The sequence below is a fragment of the Motacilla alba genome, chromosome 1 (genome assembly GCF_015832195.1).
Source record: "Motacilla alba alba isolate MOTALB_02 chromosome 1, Motacilla_alba_V1.0_pri, whole genome shotgun sequence".
In the NCBI taxonomy this organism is placed as follows: Eukaryota; Metazoa; Chordata; class Aves; order Passeriformes; family Motacillidae; genus Motacilla; species Motacilla alba.
Window position 1 is genome coordinate 12,705,765 of NC_052016.1, and position 26,695 is coordinate 12,732,459.

The 26,695-nt window shown below is 39.3% G+C and overlaps 1 protein-coding gene across 2 annotated transcripts in view; it reads left to right on the forward strand.

Annotated features, from left to right (window-relative positions):
* The window catches only part of CD247 (CD247 molecule), a 55,443-nt gene continuing 28,748 nt past the window's right edge, over window positions 1-26,695 (forward strand). The window contains exon 1 of one of the 2 annotated variants that reach the window (XM_038147007.1): window positions 1-2,841. In XM_038147007.1, coding sequence (XP_038002935.1) covers window positions 2,568-2,841 — 274 coding nt within the window. In that variant the 5' untranslated portion in view covers window positions 1-2,567. The remainder of the gene's footprint in view (window positions 2,842-26,695) is intronic. The other variant, XM_038147013.1, reaches the window with a different exon arrangement.

Sequence of the window (26,695 nt, forward strand, 5' to 3'; positions counted from 1 at the left end):
CCTGTTAAAACTGCAAACCCTGCTGCTTTTTTTTTTCTAGTACAGTCAAAGCTTAACCAGTAAGCGTGAAAAGGGAATGCTTCTGGGAATGAATCAGCCCCTTGCATTAGAGCTGTTCCAGGATTTTTTGTGTCCAGAGAAAGGATGGCATATGGATACACAGAACCAGTTGAATGTATGCCTTGACTACTTTATGAAAGATCTTATCCTTACAGATAATGAGCTGCACCTTAACCAGCATTAAACACACTGAGTTGTACTTAGGGACCACTTCAGTTCCCTGACCCATTCTGTTTCAGGAACCACAGATCAAATATTGCAGTCTTCCCAGTGCAGGTAATTCTTGAAAATGTACTTCTCTCCACCCATATGTTTAGATGAAGAGTCAGGTTTAGCTGAGAGCTTTTCTTAACACAGCAGGAAGGGTTTTATATTTCCGCTGTGGCCTTGTCTGTATTGAGAAAAATTGCTGCTGGTTCAGCTGAACGAGGGTTGGCATTACTTCCTAGTCCAGGGTTAACAAAGTCCTTACAATCTGACCAAAGTGAGTAAACTGAAACATCAGTATGGTTTATACTGTTGGTAGAAGTGCATTTGCCAGACTGGCCAATGCACAATGTGGGCAGGAGGTGCTGAGGTTTATAGTGCTGTGTAGCTCCTGGAGATGCAAAGACTAGAAAGGCTGAAAAAAAAAGTGACACTCTAAGCAAACCATTCCTCATGGTAGAATTGCAGGCCTCATGAACACTGAAAAACTTTTTTCCTAGAGAGGAGACCACTTCCCCTTTATCTTTTCCTCTACTGCTTGTCTGCATGTGATTTGCATCTCTCCCACACCATGCTTGTTGTGAGGATAATTCATAATACAAACATGAGTGCTCTTCTGTATACTTTGATTATATTTGGATAATGATAAGCTTGCCTTAGTTCAAAAGCTGAGGGATGGGGAGGTGGGAATTTCTAGGGGCACTGTCATGCAAAGTCTTTTTCCGACTCTACCCACACTTCCAAGTGAAGTCCATATACTCAATTTCTCTGACCTTTCCCTATCTAGACATCAAAACACACTGGCCCAACTGCTGTTCTCCCAGTGTGCCTACTGTTGCTATTAATCTCTCTTTCTTACACAGCTCTTCATTTCTTTTCCTTACCTTTGGCCTCAGCTCTTTATTCAAAGTGATAATTTGCTGGCTTTCTGCCGGAGGGAGAAGCTATGATCAATAACAGGAGGAGACAGAGGTCAGTGGAATAGTGATGAGCAGTGCCATCTGCTTCTCTGGAAACACCGTTACCCAAAAATATCAATAATTAGGATGATATTTCAGCTTTTGGATAAGGCATCAGTGAGATGGAGGCAGCCAGCAGTGAAGGCAGGGGTCTTTTTTTCTGCTCACTAATTCCTTGTTTCAGCCAATCTTCTGTCACACAGAGACGTGGACAGAAAGGGCTTTATCCAGCTTGCACTGGAATATAGAACATGTACCTGAGCACAGCCATTTCTGGGGCTAATGACACCTCCTTCAGGTTCAGTGCATGGCAGCTCTCCTGGGCTGTGCTCTGCTTTCTGCCTGGTGGTGTCAGAGCCCATCTCTAGCCTTTTCTTGGAGCTTTTGGGGTAGAAGAGCCACAAAGAAAACCCTCCCCAGGGCTGGGAGAGAGCAGAGACTCAGCAGCATTGCCTGGGTATCACAGAAGGGTATGCTGCACTATTACACCTGGTGCTAGACTACTACTAGTGTCTAGTACTTTTGGTATTGACTGGCACAATATGTAATTATTCAATTAAAGGAAAAGACAGTTTTATCCATGTATTAGCTTTTATTACTCCAGACGGCAAGGTGATTAATTTCTTCCAAGAACTTCATTTTACTTTGCCTTCAAAAGCCTTGCTTTTTGTGTGCACAATAACTCTCATCCCACCATACTTTAGGGAAATTTTTATCACTTGTTTCTGTACCTCCTGGAGATGCACATTCCTCTTTCTTTTATAAGAATTAGAGACAGGAGAAAAAAAAATTATGCATTGAGATGCTTTTACTTCCTCTCAGCCTAAGCTCTGATCCTCAAGTGCATTATTAGTATTACTGTTGTAAACATTAAACATTCAGTGATCTGTTGAGCCAGATGTATTTTGATGGGATTGAGGCTGAGCTTTAAGCCATTTGGTTTATCTAAGCTATGTTTTCAAGGCTTTCTAATTCTCAGTTGTCAAAAATGAACTTTCATTTATTAATGAAAAAGGGAAAATTTTTATTTGCCTGCATTAAAAAAAGAGCACAATAATGTGAGATTTCTTACAAAGCAGGAGTTAGAAATGAGATTTTTATCATTATGAGTTTAGACAACTATATGGTTCAAAAGTGACCATAACTTACAGTTTTAAATTTCTATTTACACCCTGTGCTGCACTCTGGGAATAGTTGCATAAATCCCTTTTTGAAGTCAGGTCAAATTTGATACCAGAAACAGAGACCAGCAGCCACTGAGTGAGGATGATCTAGGAACCATCAGACAAAGTGGAAAAAAAACTCCAACTCACAGAAAACCATCTTGCAGAGAGGAAAAGGATGAATAAAAAAGGAAACCCCAAACATCAATACCAAGAAGGCAAACCCCAGCCCTCAGTCAGAGGCTGTGAAGGCAGAGGAAGCCGGCAGGTGGACTCCGAAAGCCCTCATAGGAGTGAGCCTCTTCCTGTGGCGGCCACACATCAGCACAGCCCGTGGAGGAGCTTCTTCAGCTTCTTCTTTTTCTTCTTCTCTCTGGTCCCCAGCACTGGCAAGATGAAGTGGAGGAGGATCGCCATCCTTGCCACCCTGCAGGCCCAGCTCCCAGCCACAGGTAAAGGCGGGCTTTGGGTTGGCGAGGGGTTCCCATAAAGCTCTTTTGAGGAAAGGGTGCGACGCTCCTGTGGTGGATTCACCACCATTTTGGTAGCAGGAGAGTGTCTGTGTGAGCGCCTCAGCCATGTCTGTCCCCATGTGAAGGAGGAGAGGGATCTGCTGTGTTGAACTGGCCTGGGATAAAGAGCAACTCTGGAAGGATGGGATGAGGGGCCCTTCTGCTGGAGCGACGCCACAGCTGAACAGTAACTAAACAAAGCTCCCAGGCCTCACCTGGGCCGCCTTCCCTGCGATTCCAAAGGGGGACATTTGAGGCAGCGATGGAAAAGTTGTCACTCGAAGTAAGCTGCATGGGAGAGGCTTCTCATGGAGCTGGGCTGCGGGTTTGTGGCCCACAGCCGAGCTGGCAGGCGGGAAATGGGGCACAGGTGGTGACAAAAGGGCAGGGCCCTTCCCCTTACGTCCCTGCCTTCTGCTCCTCACCAGCAGACACAGCACAAAATGAAGCCATTTCTTCCTTTGTGTTGTTTATTCGTGTGGTGCACAGGCCGGCCCCGCCTGGGCACTGAGCGGAGCAGCTTTGGTGTGCACAGATCTTCCAAAGTCACGCTAAGTTTGAGAAGGAGGAATTTACTTTTTAGGAGCATAGTAGATCAAAAGGGCAACAAAATTTACATCTGGAAAAGGCCTCAGGCAAGGTCTGAATGTGCCACAGGCCACATCTGAGCATGCATTAGAGCCAAATCCTCCAGAAGATTTTTCCCCCACAATGTACATCCTGGCTGTACTTAAACCAGCATCCTCAAGAGCTTGGGTGACTACCGCAGACATTTTTGTTGGAAAGTTTTCTTGGGATGAGAGGAGGGTTTTGCAGCTGCTTTCTAATGCTGTGGAACCAGTCCAGGTGATTTGTGAGGTTTTTCTTTCCGGAGGGTTTTGAGGGAGGTTTTATGCTCTGTGGCAGGTCATGATTTGTGTTTGTCCTCCCTTCAACCCCTGGGGCTTCTGTCCCTTTCTGACACCCAAATATGATCCTGTGCTTTAGTATACTTCTCATATTTTGTGCCTTGCTCTGTATCCACTGATGCATGTGAGGCTACAAAAGTATGGAAGTTACTTTAGGTCAAAATCCATCTGCAAAACCATCTTTTTACATTTCCTCCCTTTTAACCTGTCACACAATGTCTGTAGTTCAGGCTCCTATTTGTGCATTTTCAGCAGAAAACTTTGAAGAATATGTTGAAATATTTGAAAAATGTAATGCAGCTTGCAGAGGTCTCTGGTGCAAAGCTGTTGGGGTATTCACACTCACAAAGAATACATGGTTCAAGTTTTGAACCGGATGCTGTTGTCACTGATTTGGAGGTGGCTGCCTGTGGATTTCAGGGGAAGTATTTTTGATTGGATACCTATCACAGTTTGAAGTATAGCAGCATTTAGTCAAAGAGTGTAGGTAAAATAGAAGAAATAGAAATCAAAACTTATGGAATTGTTGCCACATTATGGATACAGAATAGACAAAAACGGAAATGTAAGATCTGCCATGAATTTAGTTCAACGATGAGACCAAACAGTTGGGTTTTTCAGCTCAGACATGTGAGCAGAAAGATTTTCTGCTGCCTGGGGTGTGTTCAAGCTTTCTCAGAGTTCACTTCTAGAAGGACTTATAGGGAAATGAACATTTAATTTTTTCATGAAACAAGCTCAGATAGATTCACTAAGCTACATACCTCCTCACAGTGAGTTAATTCACTTCACTATTAAGTGTTTGTGCTTATTCTTTAAAAGGGCAGCTGAAAGATGCCACCAAGATTAGCACTGAGGAACTTGCAAAGCTTTCCTTTTTGATCTTTGAGTTCTGAAGTAAACATATCAGGCATGAGGAAAAAAAATGTTTTAAAGTAATTCTAGAGATGGGCCATGAATTCTGATGCAGACTTTGAATTTATTGACACCAGACCACAAATTTCAGAATGCTCAAATTTGGTCTTTGAGCAATTACAGAGGGAAGGCATCTCACATTTTCAAATACACATTTATATATATAGGTTTAATTTTCTTTATTTTCCCTCTTCAAAGGCACATCTGGAAATCTAGCTGAGGTCCTCCTATAATCCCTTTGTTAAAAAGTTCATGAAAAGTAATAATTTTAATTATGAGCAGATGATTTTGTTAGTCATGTTGTTAGTTGAGACAAGGATATTAGAAGACTTGTACCTGAAAATCACAACTAAAATGGCAAAAACCTTCATACAATTGACACAGCATTTGTTCTGATGTATGACAGGCTTTGATAGCAATAAAATAGTCATGTGAGCAATACTGTAGAGTTGCCCCCCTATTTTTTTAAGGCTGATGAGATCATGCTTTGATTTATACAAACACACACCACATGAGTGTATATAAATCCATGTGCAAGAATTTAAGAGCAGCCTTCCCCAGTTCTACACTTCCTTACAGGGCCACTTTTCTCAGAATTGTCTGCTAAATGGAACTGGACAGTGCCCTGTTTTCAGCTAACTCTGTGGAAACTACAGCAGTGTTGGTCTTTACCAGATGTCACTTCCACAACTCATTTCCACACTGTTTTTCTGCTCTGCATATCTGTATCTCCTGCCCATTGGGTTGCCGTGATGCCATCAGCCTTTTTTTAGTCAGTTCAGGGACAGGTAATAGGTCTTAGCATTAATTCTTTTCTTCCCTCTCCTCAGATGATTTAGCTGCTCTGCAAATGACAAGATTTGTAAACCAGGAGTTGTTTACAAGCTTGTCTGAGGAATCCAAACAAGTAAATTCAGATTTTTTTTAATACCATCCCCGTGTCCTTATGCGCTGTCTTAAGTTCTCTGAGCTGCATTCCTGTTACACCTAGGGGGAAGAAATTTAAAGGCTTAATTTTACATGTTTTATTTCTTTTATTTCTCCTGCCTGTTCACAATGATTCATTAATAATTCATGGAAAAAACCCTATGAACTGGCAGCATGGAACAAAATGTAGGCAATGTAGCCTTTCTTTGTAAAGGGACATTTGTTGAGCCCTTGCAGTGCTATGTTCAATTCTGTAATGCTTGTTACAGAGTAAGTGCTTTCTAGCTTAACCCTTCCAAGCAGAATTCCTAATCAGTGAAGCAACAAATTAATGATCACATTCCTTTTGGTTTTTTATGTGCACTAGGTGGGAAGGATGTACAAAATACAGAAGGCTATCTGCAAAATATAAATATATTTTTCCTCTGTGTGTCCTTCTTAAGTAAGACCATGTGGATAAAAAACCAAAGTGGAGTTAAAAAAGGAGGTTCACTAGCAGCTTAAGGGGACAAGAATTTGATGTGTAAATCAGTGTTCGTGTGAGGAATGTTTTTGACAACCATTTTCTGTTGTCACACAGACTTTGAATGGTGACTAGCATGAGAAGTAAATTTTAAATTTCTTTTTTCCTTGCATATTTCCATTAGGAAATATGGGTTATTTTCTAACTCCTTCCAAATTCTAGACAAACTCCCTTTCAAAAAAAAAAAGAAAAAAATACTTTTTTTTGCACAATTGCAGACACCCATCAACTCCTCCTCCCCCTTTCCAGCTAATCATATATTTGAATGTCTATATTGTATGTAGAAATGTAAGATGCATCAGCTATTCTGGCAAGAAAATAGAGGATATTTTTAGATGGCATGAATGGAAGATGCAACTTTTAAAAAATACTTAAAATGTGTATTCTGCTAAAAGTATTTGCTTTCTCCATGTGCATGTAAAACTCGTAAGCGTATTGTTGACTTTTCACTCTTCTGCTGACTTTGGGCAACAGATAAATTTAGGTTTTGCTGCTGATTTCTTTTTTTTTTAATGTTGAGAGAGCAATTTATGCTATTCTAGAGATTGCGAGATGATGAAATTTTGCAGATTTTTCTGATTTGTGATGTTGTCTAAGGTAATATTTTGAGACTGGGACTAAACATTGTTTTCTTAATTAAGATCTAGTCCTTTAAGAAGGGTATAGTATTTTTAGCTTTTAAAGTATGACAGTCTAAAGCAGTTGGTTTTTTTCAGAAAAGCAATGAAAACGTTTATCTCCACTCTGTCCTTTGATTTATAACTTCAAATATAACAGATAAAATGTGCAGGCAAATGAAAATCTTGGTTTGCAGTTCTTCGATCCATTCGCCCAAACACACAGGCCTTGGAAAACAGCAAAATGCTTGTGTTCAGCCCCAAATAGTGGGTCCATCCATCTTTGTGGAAGTTAGACATTTTTCAGTCCTTTACCAATATAACTATAAAAAATAGATGTAGAAACCAACTAGCTCCTCAGCCTCAGAGGTCACAAGCACTGGTGAGTACAAGTTCTGCTTAAGTGATAGAAGCCACCTCAATTTTTGAGCCGTGTAGACTGGAAATATTTTAAGTCCTACAAGTTCCCTAGGAGTAAACCATCAACTTTTGGAAGCCCGTTGTGTATTTTCTTCTAAATCCTTTGTTATATATCTGTTAAGTTTTACAAGAACTGCAACTGTGGTGTTTTCCATTGTTCCGTGCTTTTGGTATGTGACAGTATGTTAAAAATGTGCTTGTGGAGCCTGATGAAATGCTTGTACTATCTGGCCTATTTCTTTTGTGAGATGTATCTGTAGTGAAAACTTCACCTTTATCCTGACTCCTTCTGAGTAGCAAACCATTCTTTTCAGTTTGTTGTATTTTTTAAGTGAAGGAGAAGCCACAATGATAACACAACTCTCTGAAAACTCAGATAATGTGGAGGTGAAATATATACCGAATTAGAATTCAATGGAAGCTGACAGGGGAAAAAGATTGGAAAATTTTCCACAAATGATAGAATAAACAGCAGCAGAACACACTGAATAAGTCTAGAGGGTGGCCAGTTGTAAATACTTGTGGGCTATTTTGTTTTGTTTGGTTTTCTTAGGAAATCTCACAGTATATGATTTATCTACAATTCAAGCTGCTGTCTTAGGTGAAAATCTTAACTTTCACAGCAAATAAACTTTTCTATTTTCCTGGTGACGTTTTCTAGCTTGTAAGTTAACCTTGAAATGCAAGCCTGCATGGCTCCAGAAAAAATAAAAGAGAAAACTAGCTATAGAACTTGTCACTGATAGGTTTTTTAAGGCAATTGCTATTTTTGGGGGGGGCGATAGCATGCTGCAATGCTCATGGTTGCAAACACTAAAAATAGTTTCCTCGTCAAAAAGAAAAGCACATGAAACAGTTTGACCCAGAGAACATTTCGAGAAGCTTTCCTAATACCCCTCCAAAATCATATAATAAAAATGTATTAATAGATTTTATTATTTACGTCAGAGTAACGGTCTGAAACACTTTTCTAATGGGATAAGATGCAATACCCAGGAAATTAATGAGGTAATACTAATTTGGGTGGTGTTTTACTTCAAGTAAGTGTACGCTGGCCATTCAATAAAGACTAATCTAACTAAAAACCCCTTTCCCTGGTTGTTCATCCAAATTTCATAATGAGTTTCTTCCAGACAAGAGCATGGGTGTTTTGCATTCATTTCACTTAGAGTGTTGCTGTCGTCTGCGTGACAGCCAAATGTGAAATAAAGGAAGCCAAATATTTATAAAAACACTTCCCAGATATTTAACGTGTCAGTGTGAGTTGTAAATTCATTCCAATTCCCCACGGTGTGCATCTCCTCACAAAGCAAACTGAGCCTTGGGGGAAACAGAGCAGAAAAATCTCCAGGTGCTGACCCCTGGATGGGTGGGAGCAAATCGAGGCTCTTTGTGTGAGCATGTGGATTTTGGAGCAGGGCTCAAACTAATGAGGTACTTTGTTTTCAAAACATTTATTTTGAATTAGTTCATGTAAAAATCCAGCTCAAACAAAAATTGAACATCCAGTATTTTACTTCTGATCAGATCAATCTGAAGCAAGAGTTTGGTATAGTCTGACAATGACACTTTTAAAATATTCTCAGCAAACTCAACTTCCTAATGGTGGATATTTCCACCAATGGTGGGCATTCCTAGGTATCAAATGTTAATTTTCTCACTCAGAAATAGCTAAAAATTTTAAATTACTCCTTTGAAAATATATATATAAACTGGATTCCCGAGCTGGGATCTTGCAGCTGACAATTAATACAGCAGAATTTTAAACCTTTGCAAAGAAAAATTGTAGTGCGTATTGTAATATATTGAGTTGTAAAATAAAATTGCTACAACATTTGGTCATTTCTTCAGTTGCATATCAGCAAGCTTCAGTCAGGGAACCCCACATCAAGTCCTTGGGAACAGAAATTATTCCTCTTTTTATCCACTCTGTGTTGTTGCCATTTATGTAGTTTCCCATCCAGCCATGTGAAGCCAGCTCCAGGACAGAAAGTGTTACTGGCATTTGAAGTCCTCTCCCTCTCCTTCTCTCTCTCTCACGGACCTTTTTCTCTCCATGACGCAGATTTGCACAATATCATCACTTTGGGCTTTAATGTAAGTAAAGTAATTTCAGCAGCAGTTTGTGCACGCGTGCAGGTGCATTTCTGGAGATGGCAAAAATAGAATAAGTCTAACAAGTTGGATTAATAATCATCCTCTAAGGGAAGGAAGATGGGATACAGACTGAGAGGAGTACTATATTTTTGGTATCGTGTAAAAAAACTCTACCTAAAGACAGTTTCTAAGAAGCAAGCAAATAATTCTTATGAATTACTATGAGAATAGTTACTCCATTCATAAAATGTCATCCATGTAGTAAATTAGTATCTTTGAATAATTTTTGGAAGAATGCTGTTTAAATTCTATGCATTTCTTTCTAATAACTTGGTGCTAATGTTCAGGATTCATTTGTTGTTTTATGTTATTTTATGATTTGTTGCCTACAGGTAAAATACCTGAGTTAGTGTCCAGAGGGGAACTCATTCTGAAAGTCTAAGTCATTATAGGCTAGAAACTCTTTAGGCAATTTGTAATAAAAATATTTTCAAGAAAAGTATGTGAAAGCAGTGCTGTATGAAGTGATGTAAGTCTACATTTTTCTGTTTGATTTTTTTTGTTATGACTTTTAATTTTCGTATTTCTCTGGAAATTCAAAAATTCTTGCTATTAATATTGGTTCAGCACTTAGCAGTGTGTTGGGACTCGAAGAGATACAAATGCAACACAACCAAAGTAACCCATGTGATAATTAACTGGAGGCTTACACTAGAAAAGGATTTGACTTCATCCTTGTTTGTTACCTGCATTTTTTTTCCGGCTTATTTATCAGTCACATCTTCATTACTAAGAGGCTTCTGGTTCTTTCAGGACATGTAAATTTTCTGCCTAAATTTTTCTGAGGGGTTTCTCTGATGAGTGACGTGGAAGAATTAAATATTTGCAGATGGAATCTCAAAGAGAATTAGTGAAAGCAAATGAGAGAACCTTCCAGAGAAGGGAATGGGAATCACTATACCACATCACTTCTTGTCTAATTTTTAACTTCTTGAAACTATTGATCTTTTAAATGTAAAACTGAGCATTCATGTGTTATGAACATAACTATAGCCAGCAAGCCAGAGAAGATAAACAAGGTTAACTCATCTGGATTTGAAGCAAAAGGTTAAACACCATTCCAGTTGCTTTATAAAATGTATGCCAGAAAGGTTTTTTTTAGAATTTACCTCTCAGAATGCGCACCTAAAAAGGAAAGAAAAATATATCTCTAAAATCTCTTGGATAAAATTAGTTTTAATTATGCTTTTAACAGGACCCACTCTCATACTCTCATTTTTATTGGAGCAGGGAGGTGGTGGAAGCCTTGCCTACCCACACCCCGTGTTCTGGACGAGCAGAGTGTTGCAGGGAATGCTGATTCCCATGGCACAGAGCTGCGTCCTGCTCGATCTGGGTCACAGCACAGATGGGTGGCCGTTCACTGCCGATGAGCCATAAAATGCTCTCATCTGAAAGCCCAAACCATCCCAAATTTTGGCAGATGGCTCTTGTTTTCTGCATCAGACTCAGTAGAGTTTGCTGACAATCCATATTGCTTTTCTCCAGAAAATTATTCCTAATTTTATTGGAAACAGCACAACATTGTCAGGTGGGGGTTTTTTTGTTGTTTTTTTGGTTTTTTTCTAATACAGCAAGTTTGCAAGAGAGAGTAATTTTTTGAGGCTGAGTTGATGTGATCTGAAGTTCTGATGAAGAATGTTTGTAACTTCAAAATTATGGTCTGCTCCCAGAAGTTTGGAAAGAACTACAAATCTTCAAGAGTTTTGCTTTTCTTTTCCCAAAGTGGTGTACATAAAACATAATTAAATATTCAATGTTGTGCCAGTTGGGGTCATTAATTGATGGGGTTTTTTTAATTTCCACAATGTGATCTATTCTGATCACATCTCCAAGTGTTTCTCCTTGACTCAAACTTTTAAAAACCCCAAAATTCTCTCACAAAATTACTTCTTTCTAGAAGAAGCAGTTTTAATTTATCTTGTTTTGAATTCTCTCTTAAATTTCAGATGTCTCTAGTATTATTTTCCCTCTCCTATTCATGCAACTAAAATCATTTCGTTTTTCCTAATAACTCGGATACTATTTCATTACTTGACTCAAAACCCAGCTGCACTACAATGCATTTGTTTCTGCTGTTAGCTATGTCTCTCCTGATGGAAAAGGAGCACTGCTTATTTTCAGGCTAGAGACAATTTTTTTTTCTTCTTTTATAACTCTCTTAAAGAAGTTACAGATATGAACCTTCAGCCCTATCTTGTGGTAACATCTTTTCCAAAGTGTTTTTCTCTGATTTTATCTTTCTCAGTTGCAAAGAAGTAGCTAACAAGTTTGCCCCCTTTCTCTCTTGCTCTTCTTTTTACATCCTGAGCCAAATGTTTATTTGTTAGACATAATGGTTGTAGCAGAACAAATATCAGGTTTAAACAGAGCTTAAAGGGAAGAATTTTCTGCTAAATTTCAAAATACCTTAACACTTCCCCCCTCCCCCCCTCTTTTCCATTAGGTTAATCCGAACCTTTCCAGAGTATTTTTGTGAGACACCAAAAAGTCAGTGAGCATTTTGTGTTCTGCATTGGGAAGAGGGAAATGCAGATCCAGCTCTTTACTCTGAATGATTTGGAGCAGGAGCTTGAATGGGGTTCCCACATGCTAAGCCATTTGAGAGACTCTTGCTGATATTGGTGAAAAATTCTAACGGAGTCCAGAAAAATTCTTTAGTTAATGGGTCATCAGAATTTGTTCCTGATGAACTTGACAAACCTACTAAAAAAATGTCAACCTCAGCTGTAGTATTTTACAGAATCAGTTTAAGCCTTTGCAGTCAATTAACGGGGTATGTGTCTCTAAGAGTTTCCCCATCCACCCTGGCAAAAATTGTTGTGCTCTCTTTAGTGGCGTCTGTATTCCAGCACAACCAGGATCACTGAACAGGTTCCTGTGTGAGAGACTCTGCAAAATGGTGCATAGAGGTGGGGCTGTTCCCTCATGCCTGGGTATATAAAAATATCATTATTATGAGGACTGATAGTATATGCTTATATCTGGATGGTTCTACCACTGCTGAAACCACTTGAAATTATACAGGGCTGAAAGATTTAGAAGGTGGCTAGCAAATCTTAAAGATATGCAGAGATCTGAGGGATTCAGCAACACCAAATTTGATCAGCAGAGGCAGTCTGAGAAGGCCCGGCACATGTGCTGACCTTTCTTGAACAGAAGGATTATCTGGAGGGCTTCAGGTATTTAAAAAGATCTGGCAAGCAGTATCACCTCTAGATGTGCTGTGACTGTAATGTGGGGATGGTAATTAATTTCTGTCAAACTTTGCCCTTCTATTTAGTTCATGTCAGTGTTTTAGTAAGTGCAACTTATTTAAGCACAGCTAATTTAAAACTAATTTGGCTATCTCACTTAGGCAGCTGCCCAATGGTGTTAGCAGGAGTTTTACTTCAGACAAACTGCTTGGGCATTTACCCAGCTGCTCAGCCAGACTTTAGCAGCTCACACAAAGATCTGTGCTGAAGGAAAAGTGCTGTTATCAGATAGCTGGAAACCAATTTAGTGATGTTTTTATGAGCTGCTGCCACCTCCATAAAGACTGCAGTTTATGCCAACCACTTGGAAAGGAGAAAGTTTCTCATTCTGTGCCTTTGGCTTCAGTGCGGTCTTCACCTCTTTTGAAGCTTTAGGGTCACACTATAATAAAAACAGGATAGTGTTCAGCCTCATCGATAGTTAGAAGGTATCTTATGCACAAGGAAATGAGTGCCTATAAGTAGTTATGCTATCTAGCATTTATTTCTCAATTTGCATGTATAAATGATTATACAAAGTAGTTTAATGAGATCTGCAGTTAAAAAAGGTATAATTCCTAAGTCAGTTTTGTTTTGAGGTTTTCATCTTTAACTCCTCATTATCTTGTTTTGTTGTAGTTCTGATTATTTTGAAAGTATCTTCTGGTGCTTTTTAATCCATCTGATTAGGAAGATAGCTATTAAGATACTAAGAAAAATCAATATGAATGAAATGTAACATGTTTAAATCGGGCAAGTTGAACTTTGGAATCTTTTTGAAGGATTTGTAGATAATTCTGGCAATTCCAATCATCCCCAATGGTCTTTCTCCCTTTAATGAAACAGTGCTGGTTTTTAGATAAAGCAAGAAAATAGAAAAATGGGGTTGCAGGTTTTGTACTTTCATTTGTGGTTGATGATTTTACTCTGCAACCTTTAGAAATCCACTGGAATGTGTGTAGGCTTTCCAATAAACTGGAACTGGATCAATAAATTCCAGCTTAGTTAAAATGGGCCACACTTTGGCTTTTTTTGTTAACTGTGCATTACTTATCTGATTGTCAATACACAAAGAACACTTAGAAAGTGTTAACACATGTGGTCCTGAAGATTATATGGTACTTTAGAATTTGATTAATCAGCACAGAGGTTTATTTGCCTGTTTCATGATGGTGTTTTGAAAGCTGAAATCTATCAAGCATCCTTTGGATCATCCAGAGCAATGTGCTATATATGTAGGAAATGAAATAAGAAAATAATATATAGGAAATTTAAATAGTGCCTGCATCTATTTTGCTGCTACACTCACACACACAGTGACATATCCTGCTTACAAGACAGCCTTTAGTTGCCTTGAGAAAACAGCCAACTTTTCCCCTTCCCACTCTTTAAAAAGCCTTTGTAACTCAATTGAACTGATGAGAGTAAAAAGTAAAATAAAGATTAAGAAAGCGAAGATTAGTTACGGGTGTGCTGTTAGTCTTCCTCAAGTGGGGATAGAGAGGAAAAAATAATGTCTGTGTGTTATTTCACACATACAAAGAAGCTGGAGCTCTTTAGGAAATGTGCTTGAGAGCTGAAGAACATTTGTTGCTCTCCACACAACACATGCCTCTGTCATAGCTCTTAACGTGATGGTGTTTAGCCTGGTTGGCAACCAAGTGTTGTTGTTTAGAGACAATCTTTCTGGGATCACAAAAATACAAAACCAATTATTCTAGTTACCTACTTCTCACTCCTGCAGGAGTATCTGTGCTAAGACCTGACGATTGTAATGTCTAAATATCTCATTTAGGCTAATTAAAATGTGATACTTTGGATGGGAGTAGTTATTGCTGTTGCAGTGGATGTTGAAGCTCGGCTCTTAGCTGTCTGCCTGCCTCCCCCTGCATGCTGCTTTCCTCCCAGGGAGCTCCTGGCTGCTGAGGATTTGCCCTATGCATTAACTATTAACCAGACATCAAGGCAAGGCCCTCCTTTGGGGATTGGCCGCAGTTTATTTGCTCAGAGTGTGTAGAGCTCTGTTGCCTCAGGCACCAAACGGAGCACCTTGGTCTTGAACTCGCTGATCTGGGGCTACTGAGGAGTGAAGTCGCCTGAGGGGAGCTGTATTTCAGCAGAGCTCTTGCTCTGCCTGCTTTGGCTTATCCAGGGTAATACCTGTAACGGGGCTGGGAAAATGCTCCACACCTGGCATTTCCCTATTTTCTGTGTCATGTGTGTGAACCAGACAGGCGTGAGTTTGACTGAAAGATACTTCAGGGCTTTTTTTTCCCCAAGCCTTTCAATCTCGGTGTCTGGAGCTGAGAAGGAAAAGTGTGAAATATTTGGTGATACAGCTATTAGCCAAGTGGCACTTTGAATGGAGTTTACATACAATTAGTCAAAACATTTCTTCTTCAACATTTGTATGTAGCATGTAAAAGAACATCCACTTGAGTATTCATGCAAGGGATGATTGCTGCCTAAAATATACTGGGGGAGAGAAGATGAAAGGAAAATGAGAATACATGTTATTAAAAAAAAAGCTACAAACTGATTGCTGAATTACTTCAGGAGGACCAGAAGAAGGATTCGCACTGTGCAAATAGCTTTGGCATTGGGCAAAGGGGGTGAGAACTTAAATCCTTACTTGGGAACCGTTGGCTGAGTTTATGGAATGGACTTTTTCAGGTTGGCTGTAGGAGCCCAAGTTTGCCAGGGAGACCTTTCTCAGTCCTAATTTGTTCTCATTTACACATTTGAGAGATGCATAAGAAGAGCAATGTTTGATCAATCCCATTACATACTTATTTATGTTAATTTAATGGTTAAATTCACATGTGCTCTTTGGTGTATCAGCATGAAAATGTGTTCCATGTCTATTATCAAAACCATTTTTAAACGTAGATTTCACAAGGATCAAAGATGATCTTTAATGTTTGTTTAGTGCAGCCTGCAGAGGTATTAAAATTACAAAATCTATTGATTACCTTTCATCTTTTATCAGATAAACAGCAGTTTTCTCTGAGTAAGTGAAGTTCTACTATTGGATACATGCAGCCCAAGGTGGAGGGAATATTCCCTCCAAGGTGGAGGGAATTTCTCAGCAGGTGCCAGGAATAATGGAATATTTCTTTTTTTAAGCTTTGCATTACTGTTTCAAAGGCAGTGAGGGCTATTGCTGCTGGGACCTCCTGTTTTCCTCCTACTTCTTGCCTTTTTACTACCTGGATTTTGTGTTTTCTAATCAAATGGTGTATGTCTTCCTAGTTATTTACCTCCCCACCATCTGAGATTTATTATCGTTTCTGTAATAGTAAATGGTTGGAAAAATGCAAACAAAACTTGAGAAATCCAGAAATGTGAATTTATTAATGTCTTTTTAACTTTCATTCTTTTTGTCTTTCTCTGACCATACTACGTTTATATCCCTGGATGTTCTCCTACACACACATTTCCTGTGTAGGAAAAAAAGGCTCTGTGTGTGTGCCTGTCATCTTTTAGAATTACATTATTGGAACTTTAGGGCTGGCATATTTCCTGTCTTTAAAATACTGAATTTGTTGAATGACAGGAGTAACACCTTTGATATTATTTGAGAGATGTATAACCTCCCTGCTGCAAGTAAGATTTGGTTAAAACTCCTGCTGCTTCAAGAGAATTTAAAACTGTGAGTGGAAAAAGGAATAGGACAAATCCTTTTAATGGAATTGTGAGACACAAGTTGTTTTTATTCCCCCCTGTGTAATCCTTTCATATAGAGGGTCTCTGAACTGTCAGCAGTGTGGGGAGAGCAATGGTTGTTGCGACTAAGTTTAAAGAAAGGGCTTTTCAGCAGCCTTCTTACTTGGGTTCATCAAACAATGATGGACATGAATATGTTTAATTCCTGAATTTTTGTTGCTGATGACCTTCTTAGCCAGCTTACAGGTATGAACATAATGCGGTTCTGTGACATGCAGGTTCTAAAATTTACATCAAGCCCCAGTTTTCTGAATAACGGGTCTGAAGCTTCTGGCATGGCAGTAACTGCCTGCGCAGTTACCATTTAATACAGACAGCTTGCCTGTTGAACTCGAAATTTAAGAAATAACATAATGTTTTATTTAGATTCTTCTTCAATCAAATGTATGAGTTCATGACAGAAGATACCTAGAGAGCTGATCATAGCTGTGGTAGTTCTGTCAGCTCCAGAAAGGTATTGATGGCTTGTTCTCTTAGGGGAGAAATAAGTCAAGAGAGCAAACCATTAAACCAGCACCATACATCTAGGTGGCTGTGCGTATGAGAGTGAGACACACTGGAGTGCAAGGAACAAACAAGTCTAAGTGTCTATGCCCTCTCATGAGGGAAGAGTAGGTGCTCTGCTACAAGGAAATACACCTTTGACGTGTCTTTTTTGGTCAGAGAGGCCTGCTAATGTTTATCCCAAAGTGTAGGTCATTGTCGTGGTCATGTTCCTTCTTCTCCAAGAGAGCCACTGCTGGTGGGTGCAGTGTGTGGATTCATGGAAAGACAGAGGCCTCAGTGCCCTGTTCAATATGTGAAATGTCATCTCCATGTGCAGCACTGAGCATCAAAAAGTAGCTGTGTGAGTGCTGAAGGTAGTCTAGGTTGTCTACACCAGACTTTTGGTCCTCATCAGCACCTCAGCAGGTTTTAGTGTTGCAGTATGGATGGAACATCTTTTAAAAGCATCACCACAAATGGACTCTTGTGAAAGCAGAGAGAGAGAAGCCATGGTGCAAATTAGTCAAGCTATGCTAAAATTAGCTTATTGGTAGTTGACATTACAGTGAGTCTAACACATTTTGGTCTTGCAAGGCAGACAGGACTGTGATTTGTGTCTTTACCTCATCCCTGAATTATGTGATAGCCTTTGGTTTTGGCTGGGCTGTAACGTGATTTGGGAATGTGGCTTGACACCATCTACGCTGCAGAATAAATTATGTTCCCAGCATGTCTGAGCAATTATCTGATGAGTACCTTACCTCCTGCACTGAAGACTATTTTTAATCTTTTAACGAATCAGCACTTGCTACTCATCTCATTGCTTTCATTAATCTAAGGATTCCTTAGGAATTGGAAATACTTCATAACCCATAATAGGTCCTCACCTTCCTCTCCTGAAGTAGTATGGTCTTGTAATTTCTATTCTAATGGGCTAAATCAAAGTGCAGAATGGTTAATTGTTTTTCAGAAAGTCTCTGTCAAAGTCAGCAACAGAACTCCCACTTGCTTTATCAATTAAATAACCATATTTAATTTTTCCACGCTTGAATTCATGATGAACTAATAGAAGGGAAAACCAGACTAGAGCAGGAAAGAAACTTTTTATGTGAAAGTATATCTCAGGAGCTTCACTCATGAGCTTTCAGCTAAAGCAAGGGGAAGTTGTTTCATGTTGCTAGTTTTGCACAAAAACTGCTATATAAGTAGAAATTCATATTAAGATAAGAAAAGTATCTCCACACAAGCTGTTGCAGCAAGAATGAAAAGGAATGGAAGATAAATGCAGTGCTGAAGCATGTAGTAGGTGAGTTGTAAGATACTCGGCATACCTTTACAACCACCAAATGGGAAGAAATTTTAAAATCACCAACCAAAGCCAACCTGATTGACAGCACTTAGATATGTCTAAGTGTCATGTCCAGCATGGAAAAGCCCAGACATAGCAGTATGCCACAGAATATGATTAAAATCCATTTGGTGACTCATAACAGGATGCTGGGAATGCTGAAATTTTACTAAATAGTAGAGTCCAAAAGGACATGTGCAAAGAAGATATGGAGTAAATGAGATACTTCAGTGAGGATTTAGGTTAAGATAGAAAGGGCATTGGAAAAACCTTAACTGATATTAGATACAAGGTTTGAGTGTGGTTGTTAAAGTGGTACTCTCTATGTTACTGGCAATGCTAAAGATGTGCTGAAAACCACAAGACAGCAGAATTTAGCTTAAGCAACCATCTGTAGGATGGAAACAGTGAAGCTGGCTTTACCTTGAAGGAGCTGGACATCAACAGCTGACATTTGAAGGGGATTAAGATGAAAATAACCTCCAAAAATGCCATGGATGTGTTGTTCTGCAGTGAACTGACAGAAGCGTGTTATGGCCAGGAGGGAAATCTTGCTATGAGTCTGTTTTTTCTCTTGAAAAGGCAATACTGCAACTGCTGCATTAAATTAGAGGCTTCAGTGGAGAAAGTGCATCTATCAACCTTCTTGATTTGTTTCTTATTTCTAGCAGCATGTAAATAGAGAAGTACTTGGCTGTTTCCAAGCAAAATATGCATGGAAAGCAGAAATAAAATCTTGAGTTCGCAGGGGATTGCTGCGAGACTGGATTGTGTGTCTGCATCAACCCAGATGCCTGCCCTAGGATTACTTCTGGGTAGCCAACCTGCAGGTGGGCTGCTACTGATCTTCACAGAGCAGCAGGATGATGAACATTTGACTGCCTCAAAATGTTGGCATCTGTAACTGGAAAGGTTTCTAAATTTAAAACAGCAGGGGTTTTCCAAGGTGTTGAAAAGGAATGGGGAGAGTAGGTGGCAGAGGAGCCATCATAAATTTTCTTCAGATCCAGAGGCTGAAAATGTTTTGAATTCTTCCCCTTCGGGCTTGCCTTGAGGATCAGAATCGGAGGGGCTTTCAGGAAAGCCATATGTGGGTGTAGAAAACGAAAGCATGGTAAGGCTACAGTCTTCAAATTAATACAGAGAATAAGTTCAATAATGTCACAGGGTCTGAGGTTGTGATATTCATTTTCCTCTTGTACAGGAAAACCACAGTACCTCTCACAGTGCTGGTTGTCACTTGATGCTGGCACATGCCTTTCCCATTTGTGGTCCTTTTTGGATCCAGGATTGTCGTTGATCTGCCACATGAACATCAAATGGCCATTGCCTATTTCTGTGCCATACCCCTTTGTTACTTGTTTACTTGGGTTCTGATTGTGTTGCACCTTGTCGTGTATTAATTAATGCACTAATTGAAGCTAGGTTTAACCAGAAATACAAGTCTTTGCAGGGCTGAGGCACAAGCAGTCTTTTGAGGACAGTATTTAAGCAGGTATTTATATAATACCTGCTGTATTTAAGCAGGTGCATGTGCAACACCATAAATAGTATCATCTAAAACTGCAGTGATTGATGGCTGGGCCTCAAGACTATTTAATGATTTACAATGGCAATCAACTCTTGCTGTTATCGTTTTATGGGCACTGAACATTCATCAATGAGAAATACAAGCCTTACAGCAAAGCAGGTTGCTGTTGGGAGTTTCACATGGAGGTCAGCTGGATAGCTGAGTACCTCTGTCAAAAGCTGCTGGGTAATTTAAACTAAGAGCTTCGTGGGTTTGGTTTGGGTATTTTCTTCAAAATTTTCCATCAGTCTCCAGAGACAGAGCTGTTTTCTCACAAGAGCATCTTAGAGGCTGCATCTCTTCCACTGCTGACTTGTTTAGGGTCAGAAAGTTGCTTCAACACTGAGACCATGATTCCTTTTGTTTTCAATGTTTTTGCGCGCTCCTTCTGAAATGCGCAAGTGCCGGGCTGCTTTCCCCTCAACTCAGCAGAAAACTCAGCTAGCACTGCTGATCTCTGTGACAGAGCAACGGGTGACAAACTGCCTTGTCATTTCAATCAAAGCCACCCACACTTGTCATTAGGTTTATCCAGGGTTAAACTGTTCATTACGTGCCAGCCCGGCTGCCAGGGGTGGCTGTTTTTCTTAATCTCGTGTCATAACTGTTGTAGGTCGGAGGCGGGGATGGAGGCACCTGCTGGCTCAAGTGACAGCTTTATTCTGGGAGCTGCAGACTCAGCTGAAAGAGAAAACAAATGGGGACACAGATTAGTAGGCCTGCAGTTCACAGGGATAATGTATTTTGTCAAATTAAGAGTTTGTTTAAATGAAATTATACAGCAGTTCTCATCTCCTTCTGCTTCCTGTATACCCTAACTTTGGACTTGTCTGGAAACTTTGGTTTTCTTTTGTATATCCTTCTCATCCTTCTCTCACATGAGACTGCTTTTAAGTGTTGAAAATTTGTTACTAATTCTTATTCCAGGTTTTTTGTTAAAAAAGGCAAATATACAAGAAGAGATGATATGGACTCAGCTAGTGTAACCTATTTCACACTGTAACAGTATAGCACCAAATACTTTTTGTTTTTGTCATGTTATGGCTCTGGATGATAAACTTCTCTTTCTTCATCTTGGCCCTGTAGCATTAGGGCAATGCAATACTGTTCAGTGCTTTATCTCTCAGAAGTGGGAATCTTGCTTTGAGTCTGCCACTGGCAAACTTTGCCTACCACTTACTATAGCTAAGTGGAAATAAAGAGTATTTTTAAATTTTTCATTATGTACTGTGTTATTATTTGTAAAAAGCCAACCTGGACTCCTGGGAGACAGCTACTCCCTGAATAGCTAAGGGGAAATAGAATAATTTGATTTAGATTTATTTTTGTCCCAACCACTGGAAAGAAAATGTCTGCATTTGAGTTATTTTGAGTGAATATTATAGGATAGATTTTTTTTTTCCATGATAACATTTACAGGTGCATTAAAACTTTGATTTAATTTTCATAGAATGTTCAAGTACTGGGAATAGTGCATGTGTATTTTTTTATAATTTAAACTAGCTAAATTCTGGCAATACTACAACTATTCATTGCTATTGGATAACTTTAAAGGACCCAAATATCCTAAGCAATTTCAATAACTCAAACTTTAAACCAATATAACCTATTACAGCCTGTTTTCTTATATCCTCCTGGTTTAATCAATCACTTATAGATAAAGAAGGATTTAAGGTAAATATATATAATTATGTGTTATATGTCTTTTATGTTATTTTTAATACAGCATTGATATATAAAATACCTCAATATGCTGCATGCTAAAAATAAGTGTATTCTATTAATGCTGATGGTTTCCAAGAGAATAAACAGCTCGTATCTCAAAGCTGGGCTCTGGGGCAAGATTTTATTATTACGGCCATTAAAAAAAGGAGTTTTTTCATACAGAAAAGCAACATCAGTCATCTGACCTGCATCTTTCCCTCAGCACTCTGAACAAAAGGGATTTTATCAGCAAAGTTTCTTTCTGCTGGCCAAAATGCTGCAAAAGTAGGCTGGGGTAGTTTTTAGGAACTTCCTAACATTTTTCAGTCAAGTACCTGATTTGTTCAGGTCCTTTGTTTATAAGGCAGAGCAGGAGAATCTTTTGGCCTGACACAGTGAGGGACACGGACCTAGATGGTCCATTTGGGATGGATAAGTGGGACCTCAAAGCTTGCACAGAGTCAGGCCCTCTGCTGTTACCTGGGATTATGTGGCTGCAGATGGTTTGAGTTTGGTTGGAATTTTTTACTGGGTGATTTAAAATTGGAGCTGTGGGATGCATGTAGAGTGGGGAGAAAGGGTAAGATTAAAAGGAGGGGAGGAGAGAACGAGGCAAATGTTCTCTCAGAGTTAGGCTTCTTGCAGAGACCGCTGAGATGAGAACAAAAGGGGAAGCATCAGAGGGTAAGCAGCAAAGCATAGGGTTAAGGGGAGAATTGTAGGGATGATGGCCCAGTAACTTACCTTTATATCACCCTTTTCATGTTAGAAATGATCCTGAGAAGCCAAGCTGTGGTTCAGAGGCAAGATGAGATTCAAATGCTGCTTTGATGGTGACCCCCAAGGCAAAAGTAGACATGACCTTCCTAAAGTTTTGCTTACACAGATGAGGACGAGCACAGAATTCCAGAGAGAGCTCTGGATTCATCTCCTGAGGGTTGTGGGGTTGAATCTCACACAGCGTGAAGCTGTGATAGTGGTACCTTCCTTGCAGGTGAGTGCATAGGTTTGTATAAACACATGTGCTGTCCATCAGAACTGTCCACACCAGAGTTTGTTTTCCTATCTGCTAACACTTTGTGTCCTCAGGTATTTCCGTTATTCATTGTTTGCACATAAGTAATCCTTGCTGTCCCTCACTGGCTGGTAAAATTGGGATTGAACCATTACAGGGTCTGTTCTGTGCATGACACAAACCCAGCAAATATGCTGCTAATTCCCCAGGAACAGGAAGAACAGGGATCAGTTACAAATCTGTTTGTGCTGCATCTCACTGGGCTGAAATGTTTCAGGATAAATTCTTTGGGAAATACACGAGAGTAATGTGAAAATGCAAAGTAGCTTTACCAAAGATTATGAGGATAACTAAACTGATTACTCGCTAAATTGTTATTAATTATCTCCACGAAGGAATGGACAATGGATTTATTGGAATCATTTTTCCTGGTGCTACACAGAACAGAGAGGAGGGAAGTATTGTATCTGATGGAATATTTGTCCTGTAAATATTGTACTATTGGTCCAGTATGATGTGCAGGTGAAAATTTGGGTCTGAAGAGATGATTAGTGAGGATCTGTAAGATCTGATATGGATATTACTATTTGATATCATGTTTAATAACAACAGCAGAAAAATGTAGGAGTACATGAATAAAACTTAGATGACACAGGGTAGGAACATGTCTTCCACACAGAAGCAGTCTGCAATATCAGACAGAATTTCATGGACGTAAGATAGACATAAAATAACTCATGCAATGTGCACTATTTATCTTTGTTTTAAAAATTCCAGAATATGACCACTTTATTTCCCTGCAGATTATGTCTTTAGAGTTAACCAAACAGTGATAAACTGCTTAGCTCATGGGTTCCCTTCCCTCCTGTCAGAAGTACAAGAAAAAATTAGATGTAAGTTGGTATCTGAAGTTCAGCCAAAGTTTGCACCAGCTTTAATGGTGTTAGAATTCACTGACTTCTGTGTGAATTACATAATTCTTAAACTTTTTTTCAAGCTGAATACAAGTATTGCAGTGCTTTGTATCTTTAGCTACGTTTTACTCAATAACAAGGCATCAGTGTAATTCAGATATGTCAGAGATCTCATGTTTGCTGCTGTGCTGCCTTCTGCCTCAGTAAACAAGAGGAGATCACTGTTTCCTCTTTAAAACAAAAACAGAGAAGTGCACTGTAGTGTTTCCCCCACTTCAAGCCTGTTGCCAGTTTAACCTGGATTTCCGTGCCCTGCTCAGTGTTTCCCCTAGTGCTTTTTATTGGGTGTATCACACATGCATTTACCTTCAATGTGTTTCAGTGCCTATCAAAAGAAACTCAGTATCAAATATTAAATACTTAATTGTCATTAATATATCAACATTGGATTCTGTTCCTTGAGTGTACTGTGAAGTTTGGAGGGAGCAGGATGAGAATCTTAGTCTAATCCAATTTTTTTTTTTTTTTTTGTATTTTAGTCAGTGCTGAAAGCATAACAAGTTTGCAGGGAAATGTGGCTCTTGGAAGGAAGGTGGTATATCAAAGATGGTGGCTTGGCTTTTTTGAAAGTATCCAAAATGGGCATTAATCCCTGCCTTGCTGCATAACTAAACAGTCCCATGAAATATTTGCTCAGTTCTGTCTGTTACAGAACTGCCAATGTGTCACATTTTTCTCAAGTATCATGCGCTTTTGTTTTCATTTACTTTTGAATGCAAACTAATTATTTATAGAACCCTGGCTCTTTTTTTTGGCCCTTTTTTTTGCCTTTTTTTTTGCCTTTTTTTTAAGCGTGTAGGGTTGGCAGTTCAGTGCCTCTGCTGTTTCCACCACATCCTATCTAAATTTTCTGTTACCTTTTCAGTAGTCATGTGCTTGCCTGCCTCCACACATTTTTCTCTATCCTTCTGTAGCTGGCACAGGAGCCCTTGCTGTGTTTGTAGCTTTGGGAGTTGCTGAATGCTTCTCAGTGCTCTGTCTCGAATTTTTGCCCTCACTGCACCTCGTGGATATTGGTCTGAAATTTGCAGATGTGCAGATGAACTGGAAAGGTTTCTGCAGTGGGAAGGGGTGTAGTGGCAAGGAGGTGGACTTGGGTGGGAGAAGGTTCTGTATATGCCACCAAGCGCCAGTGATTCTGGGGCACAGCTGGAAAATCATCCTGGCGCTGTGGGGACTGAAACCAAACAGCAGAAAACCCCACAGAGAGTGAGAAAGACGATGACTTCTGTGAACTGGGGTGTTTCCGTGGGTGAGGCTGCCTCCCGTGGGGTCGCCTTTTATCGTAAACAGCAGCAAGCAGCTGGGCTGGGGCTTGCCAGGCAGAGCTGAGCCACACGCAGCTCACTGCTGACTTTGTGCTGAACCAGCCAGGTCACTCTGGGGGGCCTGTACCACCTGCCCTTTGGGTTGCAGGCTGGGGATATGGGTCTGTGCAATAAAGATGAAGGTGGGAAATATCTCAGAGGAGATCCTGGGGCACTAAAAAAGGGAATTTCAAAAATAAACAGGTTTTTGCCATTCAGTTGTTGAATTTTCTCCATCTAAAATGGTATAGATTAAATTAAAATTCAGGATGCTACAAAGTTTCTTGTATAATTGTAGTAAATAGATAAATTGCGAACTTTCAATACCAGCTTGGCAAAGAGACATTACTAAATCAGAACTAAGATCCCAAAACAGAGAGACTTCAAAACTCTTTTCCAGAGTCAAGTGGAAACTTTTCATCTGTTTAATTGTGGGTTTTTAAAAAAGTTTTCTCATAACAACCAGAAGATTCTTTGATTTAGAAAAGACGTATTGTTTGATATTTAAAAATGAGACTTTGTGAGAATTAAAAATGAAATATCACCTGAAAGTGTACATGGTTTTATCTTTCCTTTGATATTTTAGAAAAACAACCCCAAAAATTCAAAGTTTCAATTTTTCAGAAAGAAAATATTTGCAAATTGTAATCTTCTCCAAAGAGGTGCTCTGAGCTGTCGTGATCCATTACGGGCCTTTCAGCAAAGACTTTGCTCCTTCTTTTTTGATATTACAATGGATGCAAGTCAGCAGCATGAAGTATGAAAACTGCATTTTTGCCACTCATTAGTGCCACAAGATCTTGTTTTTTTTAAATAAAACTGACAGGAGTGTTTGCAATGAAAACACCATTCTAATTTATAGCAGATTGATAAACGTAACTTGAACTTTTTAGCATGCAAACTCAGCTAACAGTCTAGGGCACTAGAAGATATGAATTTCCATCACTGAAGTGTCTTAGAACACACATACCAATTTCTGCACTAGGACAAAAATAAATCGAGCTTTTCAGCTTTTTGGGGTGAGTTATCAGGTTAATCTCAAGGCTGAAAAGGATGTTCAAGCGGGCAATTAACCTACCAGTTTAAGTTAAAGCTTTGATTTGCTGATTTGAGGCGGATGTAATCTGGACCCTGGGCAGTTACTTCTCCTTTAGCACAAATGAACATGTCAAGCATGAAATTTAATGTGTTCTTACTTTTGCAAAGAAAAATGTTCTTGTAACGTGGTCTAAATACCAAATGCAACATAATATGTGCTCACAACTGAAGACTTTATGGTCAAAAGCAAGCAAGAAATAATGTGTCAATTTTTAAAAAATACTATTATTTTGAAGTCCTTTCTATTTCTGTTAACAACTTCTTCCTTTTTATTACAAACATTAACAGGCTCTACTTAATGTAGTTTGTGTACTTTATCATCTTGCTTTCTGGTGTCCTGTAACTTTTGATATTTGAGACTCTGGTATCTTTTAGGCTCTGCTAGTGCAGTATTTTGAAGGAGAGATGTAGCATGCTCTCCCACAGACTTTGCTTTCAGCTTACTGATTAACTATTTAGCTTCTGTGACTGGTGGCTGGGCTTTGCAAGTACCCAGTAGCTAGGAACACTGTAAATAAACAGAAAAAGAAGCAAACATCTGATTTCATGGCTCTTTTGTCCATACAGTTAAGGACACACTGTAAAGCACCATACAAATTCCCCAATAACCTAAGATATCACGTGCTGCATTCATTTATTACCCTGATTTTTTTATCCTCCAAAGACCACATCACTGACCTGTCATTAATTTCTCACTTGTCTCCAAAAAGTGATAATTTTTCTTCAAGCCTTGACTGCTGGGGTTCATGTGGTTGACCAGGTGTTTAGGGATTTTTCTTCAAAAAATAAATATACCCCTTTCTTAACTTCTCGATGATAGAAAAATGTGGAAGTGTGTATGGCAGAGAACCTGATTAGAAAGA